Source organism: Notolepis coatsorum (assembly GCF_963971535.1).
Source record: "Notolepis coatsorum genome assembly, chromosome: 2".
In the NCBI taxonomy this organism is placed as follows: domain Eukaryota; kingdom Metazoa; phylum Chordata; class Actinopteri; order Aulopiformes; family Paralepididae; genus Notolepis; species Notolepis coatsorum.
The window spans coordinates 205,471,100-205,498,735 of record NC_140166.1 but is presented as its reverse complement, the minus strand read 5'-3'; the positions used below and the strand labels follow the sequence as shown (position 1 = coordinate 205,498,735).

At 41.8% G+C, this 27,636-nt stretch overlaps 2 protein-coding genes across 2 annotated transcripts in view; one reads left to right on the top strand and one right to left on the bottom strand.

The window, feature by feature from the left end:
* The window catches only part of psmd1 (proteasome 26S subunit, non-ATPase 1), a 122,200-nt gene that overhangs the window by 47,819 nt on the left and 46,745 nt on the right, over positions 1–27,636 (top strand). Inside the window, exon 17 of the mRNA XM_084307803.1 lies at positions 25,218–25,332. Within this exon, the coding sequence (XP_084163929.1) occupies positions 25,218–25,332 (115 nt within the window). The remainder of the gene's footprint in view (positions 1–25,217; positions 25,333–27,636) is intronic.
* htr2b (5-hydroxytryptamine (serotonin) receptor 2B, G protein-coupled) lies at positions 856–14,621 on the bottom strand. The gene is made up of 4 exons (XM_084307804.1): positions 14,204–14,621; positions 12,926–13,587; positions 6,816–7,016; positions 856–2,461 (listed from the first exon to the last, which is right to left on the bottom strand). The coding sequence occupies exons 2-4, from the start codon at positions 13,185–13,187 to the stop codon at positions 1,488–1,490; spliced, it is 1,437 nt and encodes a 478-aa protein (XP_084163930.1). The 5' UTR covers positions 13,188–13,587; positions 14,204–14,621; the 3' UTR covers positions 856–1,487.

Sequence of the window (27,636 nt, the reverse complement as noted above, 5' to 3'; positions counted from 1 at the left end):
AATAAATCAACCAATTGTTTGTTTATTAATGGAATCTTGGAGTGTAAATATGAGCAGCCAGCAGTCTGCTTGCACGCCGAAACGTGAGAATCAATCAAAACAATGTCTGCGTGGCCAGTATAGACCTGTTTCGATCTTGAATTCGTCAAGCTTCTGTTCGGTCGGCAGTGAACTGTTAACGTAGTTTTATCGTGGAAAGTTTTCGCTTAGTGTTTCAAAATCCTTTTGATTCCTTAATGCTGCAATAGGCCAAGGCTTTTGAAAATGACTCTTTTTTATGACCACTAATATACAAGCTCGTACACTTATTGTGTTGAGCGCTGGTGAGATGTTTGCTATGATGACAGCTCTGTGGTTCACTAGAGTTTTCTTTGCTTTGTGTTCACTTACTTTCCCCTTTTGCCGTTGCTTGTTCATCAGACATTATATATAATTGATGAAAGTTAGACGGCAAAACAGCATAGTTACAATAGTCAAATCAAATTGTTGAAAGGGAATCGGTCCTAATCATATGGTATATCATTACATGTAAAGTATCTTGTGTCTGTATTCATCAAGAGACGTTGTAATAACTCCTTTATAAAAGTGAGATCGCAGAACGGTCTGTTCAGGTTCAAACCATTTGGTAAATGACAGATTTGGTATCTATACGTAGCATGCATTCTAAGGAGCATAATGCGAAAACAAATTTAACCCAAGAACATTTTTCTTTTAGCCAAGCTCAACGTTCAGCGTTTATTTCATTACACATGTTCAGCAAAGCTTCCCATTTCCACTGGATTTTGTCGTTTTATTTTATGTATATAATAATCCACCTTGATACTGTAACACTTTTGGAAATCCTGACCTTTTTGAAAACAATGCAATCATTCTGTAGTACACATAGAAAAGTATTTTCCACAAATTCTGCAATTACAATGTGCCTCTTTTTTTTTATAGTGCATTGAGTGTATTGTGGAAAAGATTTATAATGTACAGTAGAGGCATGTTTGTCCTCTCAATATGTAAGCAGACCTGAAAAAGTCCATAGCAGATTCAAATAGCCCAAGTTGACAGGATTAGCATAGGAATACACACAGTATCCATAGAGGGTTTCCAGACAGTCATGCGTCTTCATTCCATACACGTTTGTCTGGCAGCCTCCTTAAAGACAATCCGACCTGAGCTTGGTTGGCTTTGACGTTTATTATGGGAATCTGCCTCATGTTCCATTTTTTCCCTTTTTTTTCCCTGTTTGTCCCATGCTACAGTTTGCCTCGCAGTTAATGTTCAGCAACCTCTCTCTCCGCAATTTCAAAACTCGACCTCATTTATGGTCCTTTTTTGTTTTCCCTCTCCAGAAAATCCCCGTTTTGATTAGCACATTATGAGCATAATCCATAGTGACACCGGGTGGCTCTGCGACAGCTCACAACGCAGATGTGTGCTGCCCTCTTCCCCCCCCCCAAAAAACGTTCCCTTTATATAACTAAAGCCTCAGGTCAGCCCTACACATAGCTAACATGCTCGTCATGTTTACAGAGCTCACGCTCCGCCAGGAGCCGTGTGTCCAGTACAACGCTGCTAGACGGTGACTGTACGGGTGTCTGCCGGCACCTCAGGGGGCTCTGGTAGCTCACAGAGCCGATGCCGTTCTTCATTCCCCGCTTCATGAACAGCTTTGAGTTCTCCGCCACGGACGATCGGAAAGAGATCCGCGTCCGGTTCCGCCCCCCGTGATGAGCCCTGGTGTGCAGTCCCCTGGCGTGCAGTCCCGATCCGTTACTCGTACTGCTGCGGTAATCGCAGGTCATGTAGCGCCCGAACGCCTGCCGGAAAGTCTTGTTGAACAGGGTGTAGACCAGTGGGTTGATGCCCGACGACACGTAGCCCACCCAGACGAAGATCTCCATCAGACGGGCGATCACGTTGACGTCGCAGCTGGCGCACAGCACGGACGTGATGTTGGTGATGAAGAAGGGGCACCACATGACCACGAAGAGGAGGAAGACGATGCCCAGCACCTTGGAGGCACGCTGCTCGTTGCTGAGGTTCTGCATGGACTTCTTTCCCATGGTGGACATGCGGCGTAAGGGAAGATCGTCTCCTGGGACCGGGTTTGTGGCTGCGTTTAGATTTCCCGACATCTTGAGGAATCGTGCGTCCAGTATAGTCTGTTTCTCCGACGTGGCAGCGGCCTCGACCTGCTCCTTTTGGCAGACCGTGGAGACCGTTGGGCGCGTGAGGCGCTGAGTCACCTTTGACTTGAGCAGATAGGCTTTTTTGCGCAACACCTGAATGGTGAGCAGGTAGATGACCATCATGATGCACAGAGGGATGAAAAACGCGGTCATGGAGCCGAACAGGATGAACTTCCCAAAACTGTCTGGCCTCAGCAGGCAGGTGTGGTTGTTGTTGAAGGTGACGTTGTTGGGAAGAGGATGGTCCCTTAGCCCCTTTATAGGAATGGGGATTGCTATACCTGTGAATGACAACAAAATGATTAGTATTGTCAAATATTGCGTATTAAAGTAAATTGTATAGGTTCATGTGCTCTCAATGCCTAGTTTTCCTCAATGGTCAACGTTACATTTCAATTGTATTTTACACGTCATTGGTTGAATTGAGTCTCATAACTTTGGGACTTACGAGTGCTATAATCAGGAATAGGCAAGCGATTTCTGCATCGCCACGTTCTTTTCAGAGTAAAATTAACCGATTATTCACGGGCCGCGCGAACGGCCTCCTGTGCAGTCGGTGCTGCTCCGTCTACTCTTTCCAATCATCTGGTTTTGCTCAGATGATGGAAGTTCAAGTCAAACCAGACTAAAAGAACCCCACGACTACCCTGCACTACTCTTGAGAGGTCTGAGCATTATACAACTCCTGTTAACGCCAGGATGATCTCAGCCAAGACTTCAAGAAGTCTTCCAAAAGCTATGGCCAAAGAAGCAATCTGGGCTGACTAATTTAACAAGCTCAAGGGTCTTTTAATTTCATTTCCTACTGGGAAGATGATCTGGATAATAACCGTAAACTAGTGTGCTTATACAAGGGTTCACTGGCCAGTCGTCAATAATACCAGTGTGGGGCAGGGGATAATAAATAGAGCATCAATCAGGAAGATAACACACTGGTGTTTATGTTTGAGGTGGATACATCAATAGGATGAATTAGCTCGAGTCTTGCCCTCATGGGGACGCCTTACTGTCTGATGAGGATTCTAGTGGTCTAGCAACTTCATTTTTGTCGAGCCGAGGCTAAGGCTAGGATATACACAGGGGAAGCATTTCACTGCCACTATACTTGTACATTGTGTGTATGTGACAAATGAATAAAACTTGAAAACCGTAGTCAACACATTTCATTATCTATGCAAGCTCTTGGCTTCTCAATTTTGACAGACTTTAATATGTATCACTATGTAATCCCTATGGAAGCACATTGTGAAGAATCAGTTTTTAGGCTTTGCTTTGATTAGCTCTCTTGTGGAAATCTCTCAGGAAACCTTCTGATAAAAACTTTGTACAGTGTTTTGTACTTTACCTGCACTCCCCCTTTCTCCCCCAGAATGCGTTTTTTGTTAGTGTTTTACTAGTGTTGGTACTAGTGTACGTTTGGTACTTGTGTTACTAGTGTACGTTTGGTACTAGTGTAGTCTGGACTGACACTGGGCTTTCCCCACTGGACAGGTTCTCGGACATCTCTCTCAGATGCATCAGTCTCTGTGACTGATGTTCTCTTACTTCCCCCTCACACCCCCGACCACTGTAGCCATAGCTGTTTATAGCATTGGTTTTTACTGCATCCGGCTTTTATTCCAGACTCTATAAACGAGTTCTCTCCATGGATCATACGCCAAGAAATCATACAGGCCGAATTAAACATTTACCAACTTTACTATTTAATGTGTACAAACCACCTGAACAGGGATCTGAACTCATATCCAAAATAATAGACTTGATTTTGTTTTCGAGGCAAAATGACCAGTGCTTATCTTTTTAAATCTGATCATGAATCTTAAATTAGACTGTCAACATCATGCAAAACATAAAGCAAAGAGCCTCAAATCTTACAGATTCAGTGCTTTTATCTTTTTAATGCTTTTGATGTAAAATTACCTTATATAATAACATGTTAAAACTGTTGTTGTGAAAATGATGACTAAGGGCGCTTTCACATATAGTTTCGGTGGACTCTGTGCGATTCTGGGGGTGAAGTTGCAACATTGTTGCCTTCTTCATTTGGTTCGTCTGCATTCACATTGCAATTTGTCAAGCGCACCAAACTTTCTGAACAATGTCACGCGGTCGAAAAGGGCACTTGTCTATTGGACACAACAGAGTGAAAATGTGTGTGTGTGAATGCGAGCCCTATTGTGTGTGTGTGTGGTAGTAGACGCAGTGGGAGGAGTGTAGCGGAGAGAGTCGGGGAGCGGATGGTCTCTCGGTTTGATAATATTGCATGAAGAGCCGGTGAGGTTGACCCGGTGAGGAGGTTTTTTTTGCGCGTGTGTGTGTGACTGCGAGCCCTGTCTGACTCGAGTTCCACCATTTGACCGAATGTCCCGCATCCCGCACATTGAGAGGATGTCCCTCTTTTCGAAGCAAAAAAAACATGGGTCTCTAAAAGCCCCTCCCTACAGGCAACCCGCCTCTTGTCCACACACATTGCTCTCCTCGTGACGCTACCTCATATCGCAGATCTGATTGGTTAGGTAGTAATTTACCGCTCTGCCCGTGAGAGTCGTGACTCACTTCCTATATTTGGTCCGCGTTTGGTCCGATGAAGCGAACCGAGACCTACGTTTTCAGGCGGACCAGAGTTTGCGTGTTTGGTCCGCACCAGAGTTCGACTGCGCATTCACACCACCCCAAAAAAGCGGACTATCGAATTCTGGTCCGATAGTCCTGACCAAACAGCTCTGGTGTGAAAGCACCCTGAAACTCTTTGATCTGCCCCTGGATATCAACTAAATCGAGCTGTGTCAGATATCCAGTCTGTTTCTCTGAAGAGATTGCATAATAAACCCGGGTTACTCTGATTTATGTGATCAGTCGCATCTAGCTGAGTGGCAAAAGGACAACACTCTGTTCTTAAAGGGGCACTTCAACGAAAAATATTGGTGAGTTATTTTGCACATAATCTCACACACATCCAAAAACTCTAAAAACTGTTTTGCACACATTCATTTAATTTGAGTTATTGGGGAGTAAATGAGTTTGAATGTGGCCACCAGTGATGTCATCAGGGACATTGAATCCATGTGTTGTGTTAATTACAGCTCCATTAAATGTAGATGGGAAAATGGCAACACCCTGTCTTATAGGGACTGTTACCTTATAATTTAATTTAGCTGTAATTAACACAATGATTCAATGTCCCAGATGACATCAGTGGTGGCCACATTCAAACTCATTTACTTTTTAAACTGATATCTAAAAAATAGTAAAGCACATAAATATGGCAGAATGAACCCACTTCAGAGCTCAAAGTAAACAAACACTCCACAATTTGAGTATAAACTAATGTAGTGGAGTTTATACATGTTGTTGTTCCTGTGCTCTAGGACAGTCCGGGAATGTTGGTGAGCATGGGGGGGTTCTCTCCTGAATGGAGGAACTGGAACTCTTAATCTGTGGGTTTGAGTCTCGCTTTTCTGGTTTCTGGTTTTGGAGGGAGAGTGGCTCATGCTTGCAGATGTTGATTGGGCTCTCTGGGGCCCCTTTACGTTTCCTCTCTCTCCATATATAGGATAATATTTTTTTTTTAAGTACAAACTTTAACGTCCATTTAGGCCTGCCGCGATAAGCAATAAATCGATTAATTGCTGCGATAATTAAAATGAATGCAATGATTTTGACGGGCGCGATTAATTGCTATTTGCGCGTTTGTTTTAATGAGGCGGAACCAGTGCCGCTTGTCAGTCACTGTCCGTGTTGGGAGGCGGGTCGCTGACGTTACTAGAGTACAGCACGGGAGCCCCGTGGGGCAACGCCACAGCTTAACTACATTTCTCAATAGTGTGGCTCCTTTTAACCAAGTAGCATTATTTGTAGTGTAACGTTAGCTATTTTTAGACCCAAGTAGTTACTCGCTACTGCCCGGAGAAACTGGACTGCTAAATAAAGATGAAAGATAGAGCTTTGATTCTCATTCCATGCTAACAACATTAGCTAACAAACGAAATACAACGTATAGCATAGCTACAAGTACAACACAGAATAACGTTAATACAATTACATGCATCATTGTTTACAATGAACGGGTGGGGCTGGTCAAAGGACTGGACACGGGGACAAGTTAAACATGAATTAATTTATTATAACACTCCGGTAGTTTCGAGTCGTGCTGCAGTGCCTACGCACCACAGCTATTCTATTATATACTGCTTTGACGCTTCCTCCTCATCGTTGATTGCCTGTAGTAGCTGCATCTAACGTTAGTAGCTAACGTTAAAACGAACCTAAAGTTAGTTGTTCACCAACAATCTCAACATTTGTTATTAGCTCAAAAACAACCGGACGAGACATGTTGTCGGCTCATATGTTTTGCTTAGGATAATCGCATCAATACTTCCGGTCCGGTCGGTGGGCTTCAAAATAAAAGTCTAAAACCGGAAAAGACGGAGCGGTGGGCTTCAAAATAAAAGTTTTGGGAAATAAATTTCTCAAAAAAAATTCTCTAACCGGTCGCAATAATATCGCTTATCGCGATATTTTCGGGGGCAATTAATCGCCCAGCAAAATGTGTTATCGTGGCAGGCCTACGTCCATTGAAGACCGGTGCAGAATAGTAGAGAGCTAGCAAAGTGAATTATGTATAAATATGCTCACCAATGGAGATGAACCACACCAGCGCTATCTTGACCATGGCTTTGGCCCTCGACTTGTACTGGCTGTGTTGGATGGGCCTCTTGATGGCAATGTAACGGTCCAGTGAAATGGCACACAGGTGCATGATGGACGCAGTGGAGAACAACACGTCCAGGAAGAGCCAAATGGGGCAGAGGAACTCGGGAAGAGGCCACCCAGAGTCTTGAGGGAGAGAGAATGAAAAGGAAAAGGTTTTACACTCATAAACCATAACAGTTTGACCATTATAGGACTATAAAGAAGCATACTTTATAGGTAATTTATCTCTCGCGGAGCAGCTGTTACGAATTACTTAAATGCACTTGTGTCCTCAGTTATACCCCAAACATATCGTTCCAAAGAGAATTTGTCTTGCACGCTACCAGTTGTGGGAGATGTGCCACAAACTGGCTAGGGATTAGAACCTGCACTCATGTTAAGATTGGAGTTTGTTTATCCCGGGGAAGAGTGAATGTACTGGAAAAAGTAGGACTCCTCTTGACTGTGTATGGAGCTAAAAGCTCTTTTATGTAGATGTACAGAAGACCCTGCTCAGCAGAAGTGTTTATTTTGGGTTCCAGGTTTGAAATTGGCGGGTAATTACTCTGGCTTTTGTCCCGTCACCCATTACCTTAAAGAGGCCATATTATGCTCTTTTGTGTGTCCCCCTTACCTTAAGTGTGTTATATAGCTGGAGGTGCATGTAGGTATTCTCTCCTACAGAAAGAAAATCCCTCATTTGTAATCCAGCCTTTCTTGCTAGAATGACTGATTTTCACTCCAGCCTTCTGTTCCATATCTACTTCGCTATATAACACAATAGTTTACTCTTTGCATATACCGGTATGTTTATTAGTGTTTATTATTCACTATAGTCTGACTCCTGACTTGCATATCTCAGTTTGTCAAGATCAAGTTTTCAAGTTTTGTTTTTATTTCACATATAAGGTACATGTACATTATAGTGAAATGCTTGGTTCTGTATGAGCCTCCTGAGATTATGCTTCATACAGTAAAAAAAATAAGTTTAAATGATTGCAGCTCGCTCTTAAACTCTTCTTTCTCTTTTTCCACGGTTTAGTAAAATATGTTTCTGACAACTGTCTTCTGAGTGACAGCCCGCACAGCCGTAACTGGGTGCTTTTTGACCATAGTTTGTAGACCACGGAAATGAAAATATTAAACCAGGAAATTATCTTAATATGGACTCTTTAAAATACTCTTATCGATGGACTCTTATCGTTTTAAATTATGTTATTTTGTGTGGAACCGCTTTCTTCGCCATCAGAATGCTTGTGCTACTTGCCGTAATGTAGCCCATAATTTATTATATTGTTTTCACAACAGATTACTTATTGACAAACATCTCTCCTTCTCTAAGAGGGTTGTTTTTCACTTTTCCCTCCATTTCCTTCTGTGTTTTTAGTAGTGATTTGATTTGTGTAGCTGATGGGTAAATGGATTTTCAAAACGCCAACATTTCCCTCTGTGTATTTAGTGGTGATTGATTCGTCCTGCTGATGGGCAAATGGATTTTAAAAAGCTTGAACAACGCGGAAAACGCCAACACCCACAATAGTTTTTTTTCCGACTGCGAGAGGAATTGTGTTCAAGGAAAGTAAAATAAACCTTTTTAGCTAGCCTACTTTTGTGGGTGTGTATATATTTCTGGGTCCACTGCAATTACCATCACATGTGTCGACTTCTCGTGTGTGTTTTATTTTATTTAGCAAAAATTAGCTAACCATTTAAAACCAGAGTTAAAGCCTTTGTATTGGGTTTGTATTACAGGGTGTAATGTTTCCAAAACAAGTGTTTCTTTCTTCTAACAAAAGCGTGAAGTAATTGCTGTGTTCTAGCTCCACGTGCATCACCTGAGGGAGCACGAGGAGGCAGATTCTGTATGTAGGATGAGGTCACACATTTCTGCACTCGGGAGTTGATGAGTATTATTATAATTACTATAAGGGTTGTTATTGCTTGCATAAGAAAACGTCCAGTTCCACCAAATACCAGTTCCGACCAGGGGATGTCTGTCAGTGTGTAGGGCAGTATCACCGTGATCAAGACAATACTTTATATGGGAATTCTTCTTTTTGGAGCTCCTTCCCGTCATCTGGATGGATTATTGCTTTATTTGACAAAGCTCACCCTAATACTTCTGTTGCATTTTCTTTTATTTTCAGGATTTGGTTAGTTTCTTGGCTCTCTGTAATTGTTTCAATATGATTTGAAAATCGAGTTAGCTTTTCTCGTTTCGGATGGAAGGATGTTTGCTTTGGTGAGGGCTCACAACAGAAGCATTCTGCTTTAGGCTCGGGAAGATTAATTGGATGACAGTAAAAGAAAAAATTAATGGGTACAATTTGGAAGGTTTGGATTGTGTGAAGGAGCACTGCGATAACGCTCCTTCTTGTTCAAATGTACCTCTTTTGAAACGGATGAACCAAGCTCATTTGTGTGAAAGGGTGAAAATGTTGCATGTACACTTGCAGGTGCTGAGCCCGGCCAATGATGACTCTCGGGGGAGAAGCCTTTTTATTTATTTCTTTTTTGTACTAACCTTAACATGGGTGGTAGAGAGAGCATGTGTCTCGCTGCCAGGTTATGTTCACCGTTTTTGCCAAGTCTTGAATAATATTCAAACTAAGCTATACATATTTCACTCTGTCCTCAATATAAACACATCTCTGTGTTTTGCCGCTTCACAAAATATGGTACTCGGCGAGCGCCTCTGCCCAAATCCTTCTAAATAACTTGCTTAATGGCTCTGTATAACCCAAGTGGTATATAGGTTTACACTGTAGTCGGTCCCCACAGCTCACCTTAAAACAGTGGAACCATTTACTTTTTCAAGGTGTTGCCTGTAAGCCTTGCATTCATCTGTCCTGCAGATGTTCAAATACACCAGAGGGGCTTGCCTTGCGCTTCTCTTAAAGGGGAACAACACACACATTTTATAATTCATACATGCTATTTCCATGGTCTCATATCCACATTATTACAGCCTAAACTAGAGACAACTGAGACAACAGGCTGTAAAGGGTTAAAGACATAACAGTACGCTAGTCTCTCTACAAATCTTTGTATATATTTTCCCTTGAATATTGAATGATTTGTGGCCTTGAAGCCTTCTTGACTGCACACGGTTCAGCCAAAATGATGAAGCACTCATGGTTTTATTGAGGATTAGAGAGATGTCGGCTAACATTTCTGTACAGATGAAGTAGAGCCGGTGATGATGCTGGGTGTGACTCCTGTCATATGAATGTTCAGGTAGGAGGCGGATGTATGCTTTCAATCACAGCATCGTCTCTATGCTTCAATCCTCCTGCTAGCACAGATACTGGTTAAAATAGGATATCGTATCGGAGAATTGACCTAATTCCAAGAACACAGCCTACTTTCTCATGTGTATATTCAGAGTTAATTATTTGTTTACACTGCCTATTTTAACTTTTCTACTGTACTAGAATTTCTATTGCCTGTATTTGTCTTTCTACTATTACCCTGCCCATACCTGTACCCCCCCTCCCCCCCATGCTGCTATGATCTTATCTTGAACCGTGTCTAGCATGTCGGAAATCAAAGCGGGAAAATGCGATTTGTCGCCACATAAGGATACTAGCTTTCTCTAATGGAGAAAACAGAATTACCGTACTTTTCGGACTATAAGCCGCGGCTTTTCCCCCCATTTTTCGACCCTGCGGCTTATATAACAGTGCGGCTTATATGTGACTCGACGTGACCAAACCCGAAAATGTACAAATCTAAATATATATATATTTTTGACTGCATTGAAATGTTATTTATCTGTTCCCTTATTTGCTAAACTTAATACAACTTGTAAATGAGTTAATTCTTGTTATTTGTCCGACTGTATTGTGTCCCAATGCTAATTACATATGGTAATTAAACATTAAAACACCTGCGGCTTATAGTCCAGTGCGGCTTATATATGTACACATCATTCAATTTAGCTGCTGCGGCTTATATTCAGGTGCGGCTTATAGTGCGAAAAGTACGGTATATCTCCAATAATAACTTCTGTGCAGTGAGCATATGAGTGTCTATAATGCTCTGTAACATCTATATCTGCATACTGTACTCGATGTGACTGTACAGGCTCTCTGTGCGAAGTGCTAAACATTGTTTATGTGTGTATATGTCCTCATGACCCCTGTCTCCCCTCCCCCGCTGCTCTGCTGCTGTGTGTGAGATATGACAGCTGACCTGCCTAAAATCTATTGTTGCATTGCAGACACACTGTTGTACATTTGCCAGACACCGTGTGCTCTCTCTCTCATGGCTTCTCCTCCTCCTCCCTGTATTGTCTATCTTAAGGTTAAAAGAAATCATTTGTTAATTCTCTTTTACTCAACATTCCTCTGTCAATTATGGACACATTTATTTCCCCCCCGAATTGAGGTGTTTATTTAGACAGGACATGGATTCACGAGTGAAGACATGTTGAAGACGTAGTCTTACTTGTTTAGACCTTCACTGCCTGCACTTTAGTCTTGACGGAGTGCATTGAGATGCGATGGAAGGAAATGGATTCCCTCCCCATGAGCAGTTTACCACATGAATATGCACGAATACTTTAGAAGTAGTAGTATAGTAAGTATGGTTTTTCCGGATGAAACGTAGAAAAAAGGCATAACTTTCATGCACAGACGGTGTGGTGTGGAGTGTGTCACAGGGCCGCAAAGTTAATGAGGAGTAATGGCTTTGCCATTACCAGTTCAGTGTCAAAAGACATTGGAAAGGCAGAAGGCATGTCTAATTCTGCTCTTTGAAACACAGCTGTATTTGCACAGCTATGTCATTCATTGGAATCAAATGCAAATAGTTTCAGTTAGTATTTCGCCATTTTCAGGTTTTCTTTTCTTCCTTAAATTGATTTCTGTCTTTAACATGGCTGTGAACATAGGGAGCAGCTGGGGTTTGGGTCTTTTGACTTGGTTTGTCATTAATTAGAAAGATGCACTCAGTAGAGCGCAACTCTCCACCAGACTGCAGCCACTCGTTTAAAATATATTTGTCAAGTTTGATGGAAATCGGATCAGGAGATGCTTTAATTTGAGTATTGATGATGGTGCTAGAGGAAATATCATGGGGTCACCACCATCAATATGATTCTTCTTTTTGGGATCATGAATGTGCACCGCAAACTTATATTGTGTGTGTCTCCATTTTTGTTGTGGCCAAGAGCCAAGAATACTGAATATGTATTTCAATGGAAATTCATTCAAATAAAATACTTGTCGTTGCCCGATAGGAAGAATATTCCAGAATCCAGGTCCATGGCCTGCTGTCAGCCTATGAGCGCACAGTTTAATCCAAATTGACCATGTCATTTGCTAGATTAGCTGCAGACAGAAAGACAGAAAGACAGACAGACAGACGGACTCACACACTCATGCAACGGATTACATTATCTCCCCCCAGGCTTCCGCCTGGCGGAGATAATAAGAAGACGGGAGATTGTGGGTTGTGATAGTGAGGAGCCCATAGCTGTGCTGCTGCTACGGTTTCTCCACAAGAGGAAGCAGCTTGTTTATTATCCACTATCTCTTGTTATTTTTCATCAGCCATAATTTGTTTATAGTTGGTCGACATGTGTCCAGCTTTCCTCCTCACCTTATAAATCTGAGAGCCTATTTTTGCTTTGTAGTTCAGTTAGGCTAATACACGACAAATGCAGTTTTGCAATGAAATAAGGCGGTTATTAAATTTTTATTTAAAATATGTAATAGCCTTTTGCTTTGCTGTAGACAATGGTGTGCTAAGGTGTTTCTTAGGTATTTCACTGGCAGCCACTCTATATCCATAGGGACAGAGGGTGACCAAGTGCAATTGAGACCTACTTTGTTGCTCAAGAAAGGGCGACCTCCATCAGAATCGGTTATTTCTCATATTCTGACACCTAAATGTCGGCTGTGAAATGAGTTTGGGCTATAACAGTGACCTGGCCACTAAACGTTCTTGTATTAAAATCTAGAGCTATGGTATTGCTATTGTACCAGTGTAGAGGATTGTTTCCATGAACGGCAGAGAAAGTTGGGGTATTGCCATGTACTGTAACTTACTGTAGAGAACAGTGACTAGGGCAATAGGCATCACCAGAAGCCCCACCAGCAGGTCGGCCACCGCCAGAGACATCAGGAAGTAGTTAGTAGCGTTCTGCAGCTTCCTCTCCAGAGACACGGCGAGGATGACCAGGATGTTGCCTCCGACGGTAGGAATGATAACCATGATGATGAGCAGGGCAGCCCACTGCAGCGGAACCCCGGCCCCCTCCCCGGGCCCCGAGCCGTTGAGTGCCAGCGGGGCCACCGCTGGCCGGGACATGCTGCTGCGGAGGGGACGGCGGCTGGCCTTGGCGCGGGTCGGGGCTCTGCTCTGGCTTGATCCGGAGGCCTGGTCAGCATTGTCGCGGGGTCCCGCGAAGGGCGCAGGGTAGGACGGCTCAGGAGGACCGGCACACAGGAGAGCACATCCCCGGCGCAGTGGAGGAATCGAAAGGGCCACCTCTCACAATCCGTTTAAAGACTCATCAAAAAAAAAGAAAAAAAATCCCAGATTGAAAAGGACTGCCTCCAAAGCAGGCTATAATCCAAGCGCAGATTGTACTTCCATAGCGAGAGATGTTTTTTTTTTGCTAGTCAGGAGTTGGTCCTCTCGCTTCCAGGCTAGTGCGGGCTTCCTTCTTGTCATCTGGCTTTCAAACCTTCAAAGAACACGCTAGTCGCTTAAAGAAAGGAGAAGAACCAAACAGAGGTGAGACAACATTATCCCTTCAGGGTTCAGAAGTGAATTTGTCTAAATGATGAGCGATGTTATTGTTACAAATCATTAGAATTAGTTCCAAGTTCCAACCCATAGCAAAACAATTGGTTTTCGATTGTAAGCTTGCAAACAGTGTGCTGTGATTTTGTACAGGTTAAAAAAATATGTATATATGTTAATAATAATAATATATAAACTTTTTCAATTGGTGTAAAGAGGGGAAGGTCATTTTGGAATGGGCATAATAACCACACACTTTAAATATGTGGTGTTCAACAAACTATATTGAATAATCAAATGTGTTTCCCCCCCTAGACAATTTACAATTCTGGCAATAAACTTCTAATTCATCCAAAATATATAATAAATAAGTCAAACATTTTAAGTTAAAAGCCTGCTGCATTCTTGATGCTTAGAAAATGTTCTACAAAATGTATAGCCTCTGCTTGTGAAATGGACTCCAGAGATTTAAGTATAATATGCCTCTAGAATTATAAAATAATAGAATAAAAGTTACTGCATTGTGATCAGATTTAACTTTTAATAATACTAATATTGTCATCCATTAAGTTTCCTACCTTTTGCTGTAAGGTGTCATCTGCTGTGCTTTCCTTTTTTAGTTTGTCCTGTGCATTTGCAGTACCTTCAGAACTACATTTCAAAAGCAGTCAGTATTCTGCATCGGGAACACAGTGCCACTCATCATCGAGCACGCTTCCATCCTCGAGCGCCACTGAGAATGTCGTCTTTTTTAGATTTCCCCACTGTCACGTTTTTATACGTACACCCTCCCAAAATAGGAAACCGTAACGGAATGCCCTATCTAGGAATAAACGTCTATACTATCTGACCCCGGTCCCTTCCATGCTGTGGAATGTCTTTTGTTCCCCTCGTTGGAAGACATCCCGACCTGGCTTTGCATCACCTACTGCGATCACAGGTTTAAAACTTTCAGATGTTCAGTCTCTTTCCCCCCCTTTCTCCCATTCTAGCTCGTCGCCTCTCGCTCAGTCTCTTGATCGGCTTGCGCTCTCTCTCTCTCTCTCTCTCTCTCCCGCTCACTCTTCCCTCCCTCCCCACTGCCCTGCCTGTGAGTCAGGCTCAGGAGAAAACAGATGAATGTCTTTGAGCTGGCAGTGCGCCAATGGTTCTGGGAGGTAATTTCCTTCAACGCAGCCGACCCACTGTTTATATTTGTCACTTTCTGTTCTTCTCTCCAGCAGAAGCGAGAGACGTGGGGTTAGCTTGCCGTGTAGTAAACGTCTTTATGGGGCTCCACGAAGCGTCTCGCGTCCCTCTGACCTCCTGACATAGTGTTGACGTCTCTCTTTTCACGTGCCCCCTTTCTGTTAATTTCCCAGGTCGAGATTTAAACGCGTTCTCTAGATAATGGCTCCGTTTTGAAATGGCAGACCGCTTTGTGTTTATTCATTTGCGCTCCCAGCCTATATCACATTTATTTGTGTATTCTTTCCACTGTGCTCTCTCTCACTGTGTTGGTCTAAAAGGGAAATGTAGTTTTGAGTTGAGTGGGAAGCGGTTCAGAACTAAAGTCTGTAGACCAGGACTGGACTTTTGTATCCTAGTGGCTCCCCTATTAAGAAGGATCCACACGCCAGATGATTTAGCCGAGACCTGCTCCTAATCCAGCTCAGGTGTCTGTATGCCCACATAACAGAAAGGAAATCTTTTTATGAGCTCCCTCTCAGAGAGCCCGGCCGGGGGGGGGGGGGGTTGTTCAAGTTAGTGTCTTTTTTAGAGGAGCGTCTTGTCTTGCCAATATCTGGGCCGATTGAAGTCTCGAAACGGCTCTTAATTTGCGACAGCTGGCGTTTGAGGCCCCCCGACCCTCAAGTTCACTTGGAGCGATTGGCTTTTAATTACAGGAAAGGTCAGAAGTCGTCGTCGTCGTCCCCCCCCCCCCTCTGCGGAAGACTTGGATGTTCTTGATCCAGTGATGTAAGGAGCACTGTCTGTGTGGGGGATATTTCCTCCTGTAACCTCATAGCTGTAAACAATGATCTTTTCTTGGCGGTTTGATGTTCTGTTGCCCCAGCACTCCGTTGTTGTAGGTTTTAATATGATTTGCATTGTCTAGCATGTTAAATAATAGGGGCCACATGGCTCGGATTGTTGAATAAAACAGGTGCTCTTGACTTCATGTGGGTATAATGGGCAGGAAGCAAGCTAATCAAATCTGCTGTCCAGCAGTGTTGCTACATTAGCAACCGCCTCAAATTGCATCATCTTCAGGTGGTGAAATGCACCTATAATTTGTTTAGCCCCACTGCACTCTTGCTCAGTCCACTTACCTTTCTCCCTGCATGTTACTTCCCAGGCCCCTCACCCCAGGCTCGGAGACGGGACAGTATTGATCAAAACACCGCTACAGTCTCACGTTGGTGTTCTGCTGTCTGCATCCGTCGCCGTCTTAGAGACGAGATGCACGTGAGAGTAGGTTTATAAAGAGTGAACATTAGTTAATACAGTAATAAACATTAATTAAGGGTTAACTAATGTCTGTAGTAATAATTTACTAATAGTGTGCATGTTGACTAAGGTATTTAGTTATATATATTATTCATAAATTGTTTATATTATACAGTTAGTTAAGGGGGCTTTAAGCGATATCGGCATTTTGGCTAACTTCCTGTCAAGCTAGGCATTTGCGTCCAGCAATTGCATAATCCTATTTCTTGCCTAAAACATATTTTGGTCAATGTTTTAGGTGGAAAAAGAGTTAAAAGCGCAAGCCGTCATGTCTTTCCTGCTCCTCACATGCCACAGTTGGCGTGCCTGGCTCACAGAACTGTCAAGCTAGGCATCGCAGAGCAGAGAAACATGTCTTGGTGAACTGTTTAAGTGGAAAAAGAGCCGCCATGTTTTTCTTACTCCCCGTGATTGGATAAAGTGGGATAAAACAGGATACCAGAAAATGTATTACAGGTTTACTGCAGAGGGACTGGGAGACCCATGTTACTGACCAAACACTCCGCCAGTATTGGCTGTCGGAATGTTGAGCTACTAAATGTTTTATTTTTTTACAAAAAAACGAATACAATACCTTTGTAATGTAGTAACTGTAAAGTTAAAAACATTTATCCCTTAAAGGGGCACTTTTCACCTGTGATGTCATCAGAGGACACTGAATCCTTGTGTTGTGTTAATTACTTATTACGACAGTGGCTTGTGAGGTAGAGCAGTTGTCTGATAATCCAGAGGTTCCAGGTTCAATTCCCGCTCCTCCCGGGCAGCGTGTTGAAGTGTCCTTGAGCAAGACACTTAACCCCTAATTGCTCCCGATTAGCAGGTTGGCACCTTGCATGGTCGCCTCCGCCATCAGTGTGTGAATGTGTGAGTGAATGGGTAAAATGTGAGGAACAAATTGTAAAGCGCTTTGGATAAAAGCGCTAGATAAATGCACCATGTTAGAACTATAGACTGTCAGCCATATAACTATAGACTGTCAGCCACAGGGGTCAGCAACCTTTTTGACATGGAGTGCCTGTTTGAAATATAGTTGTAACTAGTGTGCCTCAACAATATTCCATGCATCATACTTTTGTTTCTCATCAGGTCTTTTTAATGATAATCTTTACATTATTACATCATTATTGTTATTGTTATTATTAACAATATTATTATGATGGTTGTATCAACCCTAAATCTGAATTGGGGGGGGGGGGGTGCAATGCAGACAAACGGCTGCATACAGTGCGACCATTTCACTCACATTTGCCCATTCATTTTTCGACACATCACACACCATCGGTGTGTGTACTGTACGTGTGCTGTCATAGCTCCACCTACAGGCCTAATGGAGAACACCAGGAGAACACCAGGATGTGAATGGAGGGTGAATGTGAGGTATATCGTGTAAATAAGTTTTGATTGATCGCAAGACTACACTGTAAAAAAAATTATAATAATAAGTTACCAGAACTTAAAAATATTGAGTTCAGTTACTGTGCATTAAGGTTTTCAGTTTTCAATCCATAATAAGTTAACAGAAAAATAGTACACAACCACAACCTAATAAAACTATGTTTATTGTCATTGTTTTAAGAACACAAGTTGACTTGGTAATACTCACATTTTGAGTAAAAAAAAAGAGGCTTTTAACATGTGCAATGTTCAATGAAATAGAAAAATAAATAATACAATTTGTTGATTAATCCCACTGGTCACAATGGTGACCGTAATAATGTTTTTGCTCTGCAAATGTTACTGAATGATGTAGCAATGTATTTCCAGCTAAATTGAAATAATAAACAAATAAAGGGTCTCAATTAAATATGTGGTAGTAAAAAGAACCTGTGGGAGGATTTCAACAAGATAAATGCGACAACAATGCAAAATATTTCACTATAATATTTCAAAGCAAAAAAAAATATATATATATAATTTATTTATTTTTTTTAATGCTGCCCCCTGTGCCTATGAAAATGCCCCCGCATGCCTAGGGTTGCCTACCCCTGCTATAGACCAGTGCTTCCCAATCCTCTCCTTGAAGCACCCCAGCCATTCCATGTATTTGTTAAATTCCACCACCAGCACACCTGATTCAACTTAACAAGCCCTTTATTAGTTGAATCAGGTGTGCTGGTGGTGGAATTTAACAAAAACATGGAACGGCTGGGGTGTCTCGAGGAGAGGTTTGGGAACCACTGCTATAGACCGTCAGCCATGGAACTATAGACTGTCAGCGAGAAAGCAAGAGTGAGCATCGGCGCCAACTAACTGACGTCACACAAGCCACACAGCCAAAAACACCAAGTACCGCTTATCTCTAGGTGCTGCCAAAGAGAACAAAACGGATCTTTAAGATTGTTTCACTATTGGCCATTCATTTATGCTGCGCTAGAGGAAAGGTCAAGGGGTGACCAAAACCAATAGATCTCTTCCTGTACGGGTCATGAATATTCACAGCAAATGTCACTGTGCAACTAACAGGCCAAGAGATACCCCTTTTGGTTTGGACATTTTGGCCTGATGGTGGCGCTATAGGATACGTTAAGGGGATACCAAAATCGACAGGTTTCTTCAATTATGGTTAAATAACACTTATTCAGCACTCATTCATTTCTGAAGGGTTAAGGGATACATGTTTTTAACTAAGTCACAAACCGCATTAATTAATGACTTATGGTTAAGTAATGCTTAAGTGCTACTTAATCCTACAACTTTTGTTTACCGTTTATATACTATTTAATTTATGAAAAAATACCTTAGTAAATGATTACTAGTAGAGACTAGTAGAGTAGTTAATGTGTATTACTACTTCAGCTAACGTTAATAAATGTACCCTTATGTGTTAAGTGTTACCGGAAACCTCTTCAGTTCTTTGTTCAGTGCACAAATGTTTAAAAGGAATCTTTTAGGTGTGAACACCCTGATAACCATTTCACACAGTATTGTTGCAGTAAAGAATTTGTTACTTAGCACAAGTTTTTGAGACCTATACAAACTTTTTGAGACCTACAAACATGCAGCTCTTAATGTATGTGTATTTGAGCAGTGGACAGAGGCAGTCAAGAAGAGCACCACTGAAAGCCTTGTTCCAAGCCCATGCTAAACCTTATACAACATTTAGAATGTTTAGACATTCTTTGCGAATATTCTAAAATGGAAAAGAATTAGTCAAAGGACGCCAGATATACAGCAGTTGGTTTGGACCTTGACATTCTGAAACAGTTTTTCACTTCTTAAATTCTCATGCTCTGGTCTCTCTCGCTATTGCAGTTGACCATTTGAGACTTTTAAAGGTATTTCAAACATTTTCTTTCAGTCACACAATACAGAAGGATTTTAATTCGCGTTTCAAAATGCAAGCTTTTTATAGCGTATTTCTTACCGTCTGAAGCCATTTCAGCTTGAAAATGGAAATGGAGGAATTAAAATGCAGGCGAAATCGATACATAGCGGTGTCCGCCTTTTTAACACTTTGAATGCCCAGCAGGGGGCGCACATTTAGTGCTTGAATGCCCACATCCACTTCAATGTTAGCATTAATATCGCCTAATCTATGTTTTAAATTATGGCTATGCGTCTAATCTGCCCGTCGCATTATCAATGACATATTTCCAGTCAACATTGTCGAAGCAGATTGTTTTTTTATCGGTTCATTTCCGTTTCATAGCATTTAGAAACCCCCTCGTTTTCACGGGGAAAAAAAGAGGATTCCATGATAATCGCCCCGTCGTACTGTAATATTCTAGAACGTTGTCATTTGTCTGCCTATTTATGAATTGTTTTCAAATAAACGCTAGATTATCGATAGTATATGTGTACGTGTGCACGCTAGTGCCGCGCGCTGAAAATCGATTCTCTCAGTTCCTGATCGCTCTTAGAGTCAAACAGCCATATCACAAAAAAAAGAAAAAGCTTATATCTCCGTGAAAACGGGTCTGATTATCCTAATACTGGTAAAATAGATTCCTTACCTGAGATCAGATGGTATCCAAATGGATTATTCCAATTCCTGATCGCCATTCTGAAAATCGATCCTTTTATTGATCCACCGCGTATACTGTACAACACATAATCCCTGCTGCTCTGAGGGTCCAGAATGAAGCTGATCGACTCCGGTCACATGCGTGAGAAGTAAAATGTGGAGTCCGGGTCTTTTTTTCTCATGCCTTTTCATTGAGTCCAATCCAAAAGGTGAATTACCATCTGGGAGACGATAGGGGGTGCTTTTTTCACATCTGAGCGCCTGGAGTGGCTGATTTACCAACGGTAGACTCGGTTGATGAAATATTAATTCAGATCGCTAATATAAAAAAAAAACGAGAAAAAACGAATATTCTCTTTATGGGCATTCAAAACCTTTGTCTCTTTAAGTTGGACCTCCCCAAGAATAGATGGTTGGATTCCTCCAAGAATAACTTTGTTGGCATCATCCGGCCACCAGAATAGCATTTTCGGGGTCCCTGGTTGGTGAAATTGAAAGGCAATCCAGATCTCCCAGTGATTGCCATTTGTGATCAAATAAGTCCCGGTGTGTTAGTTGAGACAGGCTGCTAAACCCAAACAGGCCAGCGGAGATTAGGCTTGTGGAGTTGGCCGCTGTATTAATACAAAAGGTTGAATGAGAACCAGGGAGGCTTAGAGAGTTATTTGCACAAAACCTTCTGGACTTTTATTGGGACTGAAAAGGTGTGACGGGAGTCTGTCAAGAGCCCTCCGGAGCTTGATTTAGCATCGGATTGCATCTAGTGATTCTACACGGATGACGGGTTAAGTAAAATCCCACGTGTCTTTTCTCCCCATCTGTTTATGCCGGGGGACTTTAGACATTGGTATTAATTGGGTGTTTAAATGGAGACAAAGAGACTCTCAATACTGTTCAGTCAGTATTATGAATACCTTTTGGTCAGAAGACAGTAGGGGAATCAATCTTATATTCAATCTTCTATTCTTAAAATCCCAGACAAGATCCAGCACAGTATACAAACAGTATATACTTTTAAATTCATCTGGGATTTTATTAATAGAAGCTCGATTCCTACAGTCTTCTGACCAAAAGGTATCCATAATACTGACTGACTGCTGTAGTGTGTTGGGTTATGTTAAATAAAAAATGTGTGTATATATATCAGTGTGACCAGAGATCAAGTGATTAATCTTTCGAGGTAGAGTAATTAATACATTTTGCCACATGTATGTATGTATGTATGTATGTATGTATGTATGTATGTATGTATGTATGTATGTATGTATGTATGTGTACCGATATATATATAAATGTATGTATGTATATATATATATATATATATATATATATATATTAGTGATGCACCAATGTGAAAATTGTGGCCGATAACCGATAATAATATTGCTGTTCTGGCCGATACCGATATTTACCGATGTCTGTATCTCTGTATAGAAAAAACTTTTTTATGATAATCAAATAAAGAGCCATTTTCCAAAACGCATAATTATTTTTACTTTTGTCATTTCTTTTCAGAAATGACTGATATTTTTAAACAATTTAAGACCAAAACATGTTAGATAAAAATAACCAATGTGTAAAAAAGAAAATACCATACTGTATCTGTGGCCGATATATCGTGCACCACTCATATTACTTTTTTTCAACTGCAAAGTTAAACTGTCAACATGTTTTATCTAATAAAATAATGTTTTCAGTCTGTTCATCTCACTTCAATCATTTTTATGATTGCAGATTTCTGATGATTTATGATTTATGATTTCTGTCAAGCAGACAGATGTCAACACTGTAATCTGTGTTGCATGTATCTCACAAACTGAACTGTTTGTATTACACTCATATTCCAACTTAACTGAATGCACACGTGTGTGTGTGGACTACTGTACTATTTAGGGCTGTCTTAAATACTTCGAAGCTTCGTTCGATGGGATTTGTTCGATGGGATTTGAATATGAAAATAAAATTCGATTATGAAAAAAAAATTATATTGATTGAATGAAATGAATCTCGGCCCCAAAGCTTCGAATTCCAAAAAAATAAATCGAAGGTCAGCCCTAGTACTATTACAGGTATTGAAATGAACAATGCAACTTCCTTATAAAAAAAAAAAAATATATACTATTATTTTTTTATAAATAAATAATAAAATATCGATACTTGGCGTCCTTGTATCGATACAGTCAGCAAAGTATCGCGATACTACTACGTATCGATATTTCCCCCCACCACTGGCTACAACGGTGGTCAATCATTTTCGCCATTAGCGGTGACTGGTCAGTTTGGGACCGTATACAGTCGGATGTGGTCACTTGACGTAGCGGCCTGTTAAATGATGCTCCCCGGATATATCGTCTTGTAACTCGAAAGGCGGCAAATTCAACTTTAGAACGGTGTATCGGATGATCGGCGAAAAATGGGCGCATAAGTCCCGTGACGTGCACACGAGTGCGTGACTGCCCGCATGCGATAAAATGCATACTTTTTTCTGTAGTTAATTAATCGCAATTAACGCGATAAAGTCCCAGCCCTAATATATATATATATACACTTTTTTTTATTTAACATGACCTACACTACAGCAGTCAACGCATATATTACACATATGTGCTATATTGTGTTGACTGCTGTAGTGTGTTGGTCATGTTAAATAAAAAGTACATTAATGTAGCCCTTTTGTGATAAATTCTTAGTCTAAACATAAATGTTTGCAATAATGCAACAGGTTAGAGTGTTCCTTGTGTATATATACATACCGTATTTACAATTTACAGCATGTGTTCCCTGGGAATCTCTTTCATATCCAAACTAAATTGGTATTGTAACTGAAATATCCCTTACCGTATAGATATTGAATCGGGACCCTTGTGAATCAGAATCGACTCTATGCGATACCCAGCCCTAGACCCGGGCACATGTTATCTTATCCTCCTCTCTTTCTCATCGCTCTGTCAAATCAATGAGCTCTTATTTTATATAGGGAACAGAGGGCACCCCATCAAATGCAGCGACACGTCTCATTTCTGGGACAGCTTCCGCCGTGAGGTTTTTGTGAGGTAGTGGCGCAGGCAGTCATGGAGAGAGATTTGTGATCTCGACTATGATGCTAGTTTCTGGACAGGGCTTAGGAGTCTTTTTATAGGGGGGGCGATTGGTTAATCACCCATCGTTTGTTGGATGACTTGCAATTAAAACCTGACTTATACACTCCCAGACCGTTACAAGCAGCCCAAAGCTTTCTGGGGAAACGTGAAGGCCTGTGGTAATCTCTACCATCAGCACGCCAGTCAGGCCCAGGCAATGTTGGCCTTATCAACGCCCGCCTTTTGAAGCCGAGCAGTGGGACGTCACGCGCCATATAATGCAACTTACCTCATCTGACCGGGTCAGTTGCATCTGCCCCCTCGGTTTCAAATTAGCCTGTGCCTGTCGCACTCCTTAATTCAAGACATTACAATGATGTCGTACACTTCCAACCAAGGAGATATTGCACATAATTGCAGTAATTTGAGAAAGCGTCTCTCGGGATGGAAGAAATCTTCGCTCTCTTAGGATGGAAATCTATTTTCCTCGGAACACACTAGTCTTGGCGGTGACATGTACCGGTTTGTGAAGTGTCTCATCATGACTGAATTATTAGCTGCGCAGTTCAGATATATATTTTTTTCTTCCACTTCAGGCCTCGTATATATTATGCAGAACCCATAACGTTAGTCAGGGGGGAAAGTGAAAATAAATGTGTTTGGAGTTTGTCGCACCACAGAAAATAGTTTATTAACCTCCCAGCCAAATTTGAATGATTTTAAAAACGTTAACTACTGATGTGGAATAATTTAACCAGATTATTCACGGAGGCGGACAGCAGAGTCTTGGGTTGAAGATGGAATTTAATGAAAGCACATGTTGCGCAGCATGGAGAGATGAGAGAGAGAGCGTGTTTCTGGTAAGATATGGTACATTTCTCCATCAACTATCATAAAACCCAGCTCAAAAACGGCTCATGGATTGGGGGGGCGGAGTCACATCACACTTGATTGACGGCTCCCTTTCAGCTCAAGCGCCATTTTAAAAATGTTCAATTCAATCACTAAAATGTTTTGTTATAAATGATCAAACCCATCAAATGGACACGACTGAAATAGCATTTTGGTCACCGATTGATGAAGCACACTTAATTGGCTTGGCTCAATGTTCGCTTCCGTCAACAGAGAAATAACAATTTATACGACTGTGGACGGAATCTCATTCTAGCTACAGACCTGTGGAACGACGCTCAATCTGACAACATGCTTACAGTAGGCACAGGGCTTTTACCGTGACATTATTCCACAGCAGCCATCCCTAGAGGAAACGCGCAAAGACTCAGAACATTGTCAGAGCCTTAAGTCATCTCTCTCTCTATATCACTCCATCTCTCTCACCAAATTGACCCCCTTCAACACTCGTAGGGGCACTTAGTGCGGCTAATGCACTCCCTTTTGAAGTCCAGGCGGTGAGACGTTGAGCTCATAGCTCTGGCTCTTAGGCACCTGTCGCCTCAACAGTTCTAACCGTATGATGTGAGCCCTCAGCTCTTTGTACCCAGTGGATTCGTTTGAGTGGAATCAAGCACTATGTTGACCCGGCCTCTTCAGAGATGTGGCCCCAGACAGGCATCCCGCTCGCTGTCTGGTCACGATAATGATTATGGATAATGGGCTTTTACTCTTTGAGGCCTTTAAAAAGTGTTTTACATTGGGGCGACAGTGGCTTGGGAGGTAGAGCAGTCATCTGGTAATCTGGAGGTTCCCAGTTCGATTCCCGCTCCTCCCTGGGCAGCGTGTCGTAGTGTTTTTGAGCAAGACACTTGACCCCTAACTGCTCCCGATGAGCAGGTCGGCACCTTGCATGGTTGCCTCTGTGAGTGAATGGGTAAAATGTGAGGAACAAATTGTAAAGCGCTTTGGATAAAAGCTGCTTTATAAATGCACCATTTACCATTTACATTATTGGGAAGAAATCGCCTAATCCACCATTTATGTGGAGCCTTCACTCTTTGCGCTGGCGGGCACAGGAATTCTGTGCAGTCTTCCTCAATTCCCTGCCGCTCTCAACCCATCTCACTCTGTCCCTCCCTCCCCTTCTGTGTCTCGTCTCTCTAGGACCCCAGAGCAGTGCCCCAGCGTGGTGTCTCTGCTGTCCGAAAGCTACAACCCCCATGTGCGCTGCGGGGCCGCCATGGCCCTGGGCATCTGCTGTGCCGGCACAGGCAATAAGGTGAGCACCTCCCTCCATTACTTACCAGCCAAGAGGCGAGCCGTTACACATTTCACACACGGCAGAACACCATGGTCCCAGGTGGGAGATGATGATGAAGAGGCTGGGTCTGTCCTTTGGACTAGTGGTGAAGGCTGCCTTTTGCAGGCGTACCACAGCCACGTGTTGGGGCCCAGAGAGGCTCCATGGTGAAGTGGCCCTGGATCCTGAGTTCAGTTTTAGTGTAGCCTTTCTGTCGTTAGGAAGCTCCCATGACCTGCTTGTTTGAGCTCTGGTTTTTCATTGGTTTTTAAGAGGTTGTAAATTACATTTTATGAGCAGCCCTCCTTTGCACAACAGTTGATTATCTACTTTAGGAATCAGCATTTCGGATGAGTAGGCGTTAGGGATGGGTATCGTTAGGATTTTATCGATACTGCTTAATGGTTCGGTACTTTATCGATACTCTTATCGGTTCTTTTTGATTATTTTGCAAGAAAAAAAACTATTAATTAAGAACAGAATCGACATTGTTTTATTATTCTTTTATATAACTATTAAGGCTGTCAAAGTTATCGCGATATTAACGCGTTAACTCCCGATTCTATTAATGCCACTAATTTTTTTAACTCGAGATTAACTATTTTTTTTTTTTTTTTTTTTTTAACTAGACTTCACTCAGGTGTATTATTGATGCTCTCATTGATACTATGTTTGTTTCTGAAGTGTGTGTGTGTGTGTGTGTGTGTGTGTGAGATATAGAGAGAGAGGGGGGTGAGAGAGATGAGGAAGGGGCAAGAGAGAAGGAGAGCTGGGAGAGTGTGAGATATAGAGAGAGGGGGGGGGGGCGGGGGTGTGTGATTACTCAGCCCTTGTGTGGGTGAATGTAACAAGTTCCTAACGTTTTCTTTCCCCTATTATTTCATGCACACTTTATTCATTGTTTTAAATTATTCTTTTCTTTTAAGTTATTTTGTGCATCACTGTTTTGAATTTGATGCAAATTTGCAATGCATGAGGGTCATCCTTTTGTGTTAAATGGCTGCATAAAGCAAGCATTTGTTGACTCGCATGTTGATAAGAGTATTAAAACTTGGAACTTGAAAAAGATCTGTTTAAGGTAAAATTAAAAAAAAATGATTAATCGCGAGTTAACTATGGACAATCATGCGATTAATCGAGTTAAATATTTTAATCGTTTGACAGCACTAATAACTATATAAATAAATATTATTTCTTCAGCAGCAACAGCAGCAGCAATGTTTTAAATGTGTCTGAATTATAGACTTTTTATAATTAACAACAAATGTAATGCTGTTTTACAGCAAAAGTTCAAACAAACAGTTGCATGGCAACAAATAAAATAATAATAAAAATAAATAGGCTACACATCTCTCTTTTTGTGTTACAAATTGTGCTCACTGATATGAACATAGGCCTCTTTACTTACTTAAAAAAAAGGAAACATCAAGAAATATGTTTATGGTATTCCACCATGCCATGTGTGTTTTTATTTTATAATCATGATGCTGAAGTCTGAGTCATACAATACTATTTTGATTGACAGTCGATTCTGCCAATTACGTCACACCACTTGCACACACCTGCTGTTCTTACCACCAATCGGAAGCTCTCATTTGTTTTTTTACTTCCGGAATGTCGGCCATTACTCTACTACCGGAGCTCAGGCTAATAACGTTAGCCCCCCGCCAGCCACATTGACGAGTACCAGCGCTTATACATTACTGGCAAATGTCTTGTTGCACTTGTGGCAACGAGCGTTGTCAGCATCGACTTTAATAAAATGGACCCAGACTTTTGAACGTTTCGCTCTGTCCGCCATGATGAGAGCTGAGCTGTCTGTACTGTACCCTACAACTTGAGAAATGTTCTGAAGCGTGTGTGTGTGTGTGTGTGTGTGTGTGTGTAAGAGCACAGCACAGCACAGCCCGCTCCTCGCACAGGGAGGAGAGACGTTTAAATTCCTCACAAAAAAAAACTCCATAATTTCTCGAGTACCGATGGCAAAACCGATAACGTCGGAGCTTATTAACACTTTGGTTGCCACTTGTTAACGTGGTAAAACCCTGTTGAATGCCACCACCCACTTCAATGAGAGCGTTGTGAACGCATAATCTCTGTCTTAAATTATGGCTATGTGTCTAATCTGCCCGTCGTTTATCAATGACTTGTTTGCAGTCAACATTGTCGAGACGGATTGTTTTTTAATCGGTTCATTTCTGTTTTATAGCATTTTGAAAAGCCCTCGTTTTTCAGGAAATTATATAGATTCCGTGATAATCGCCCTTTACTGGAATATTCTGG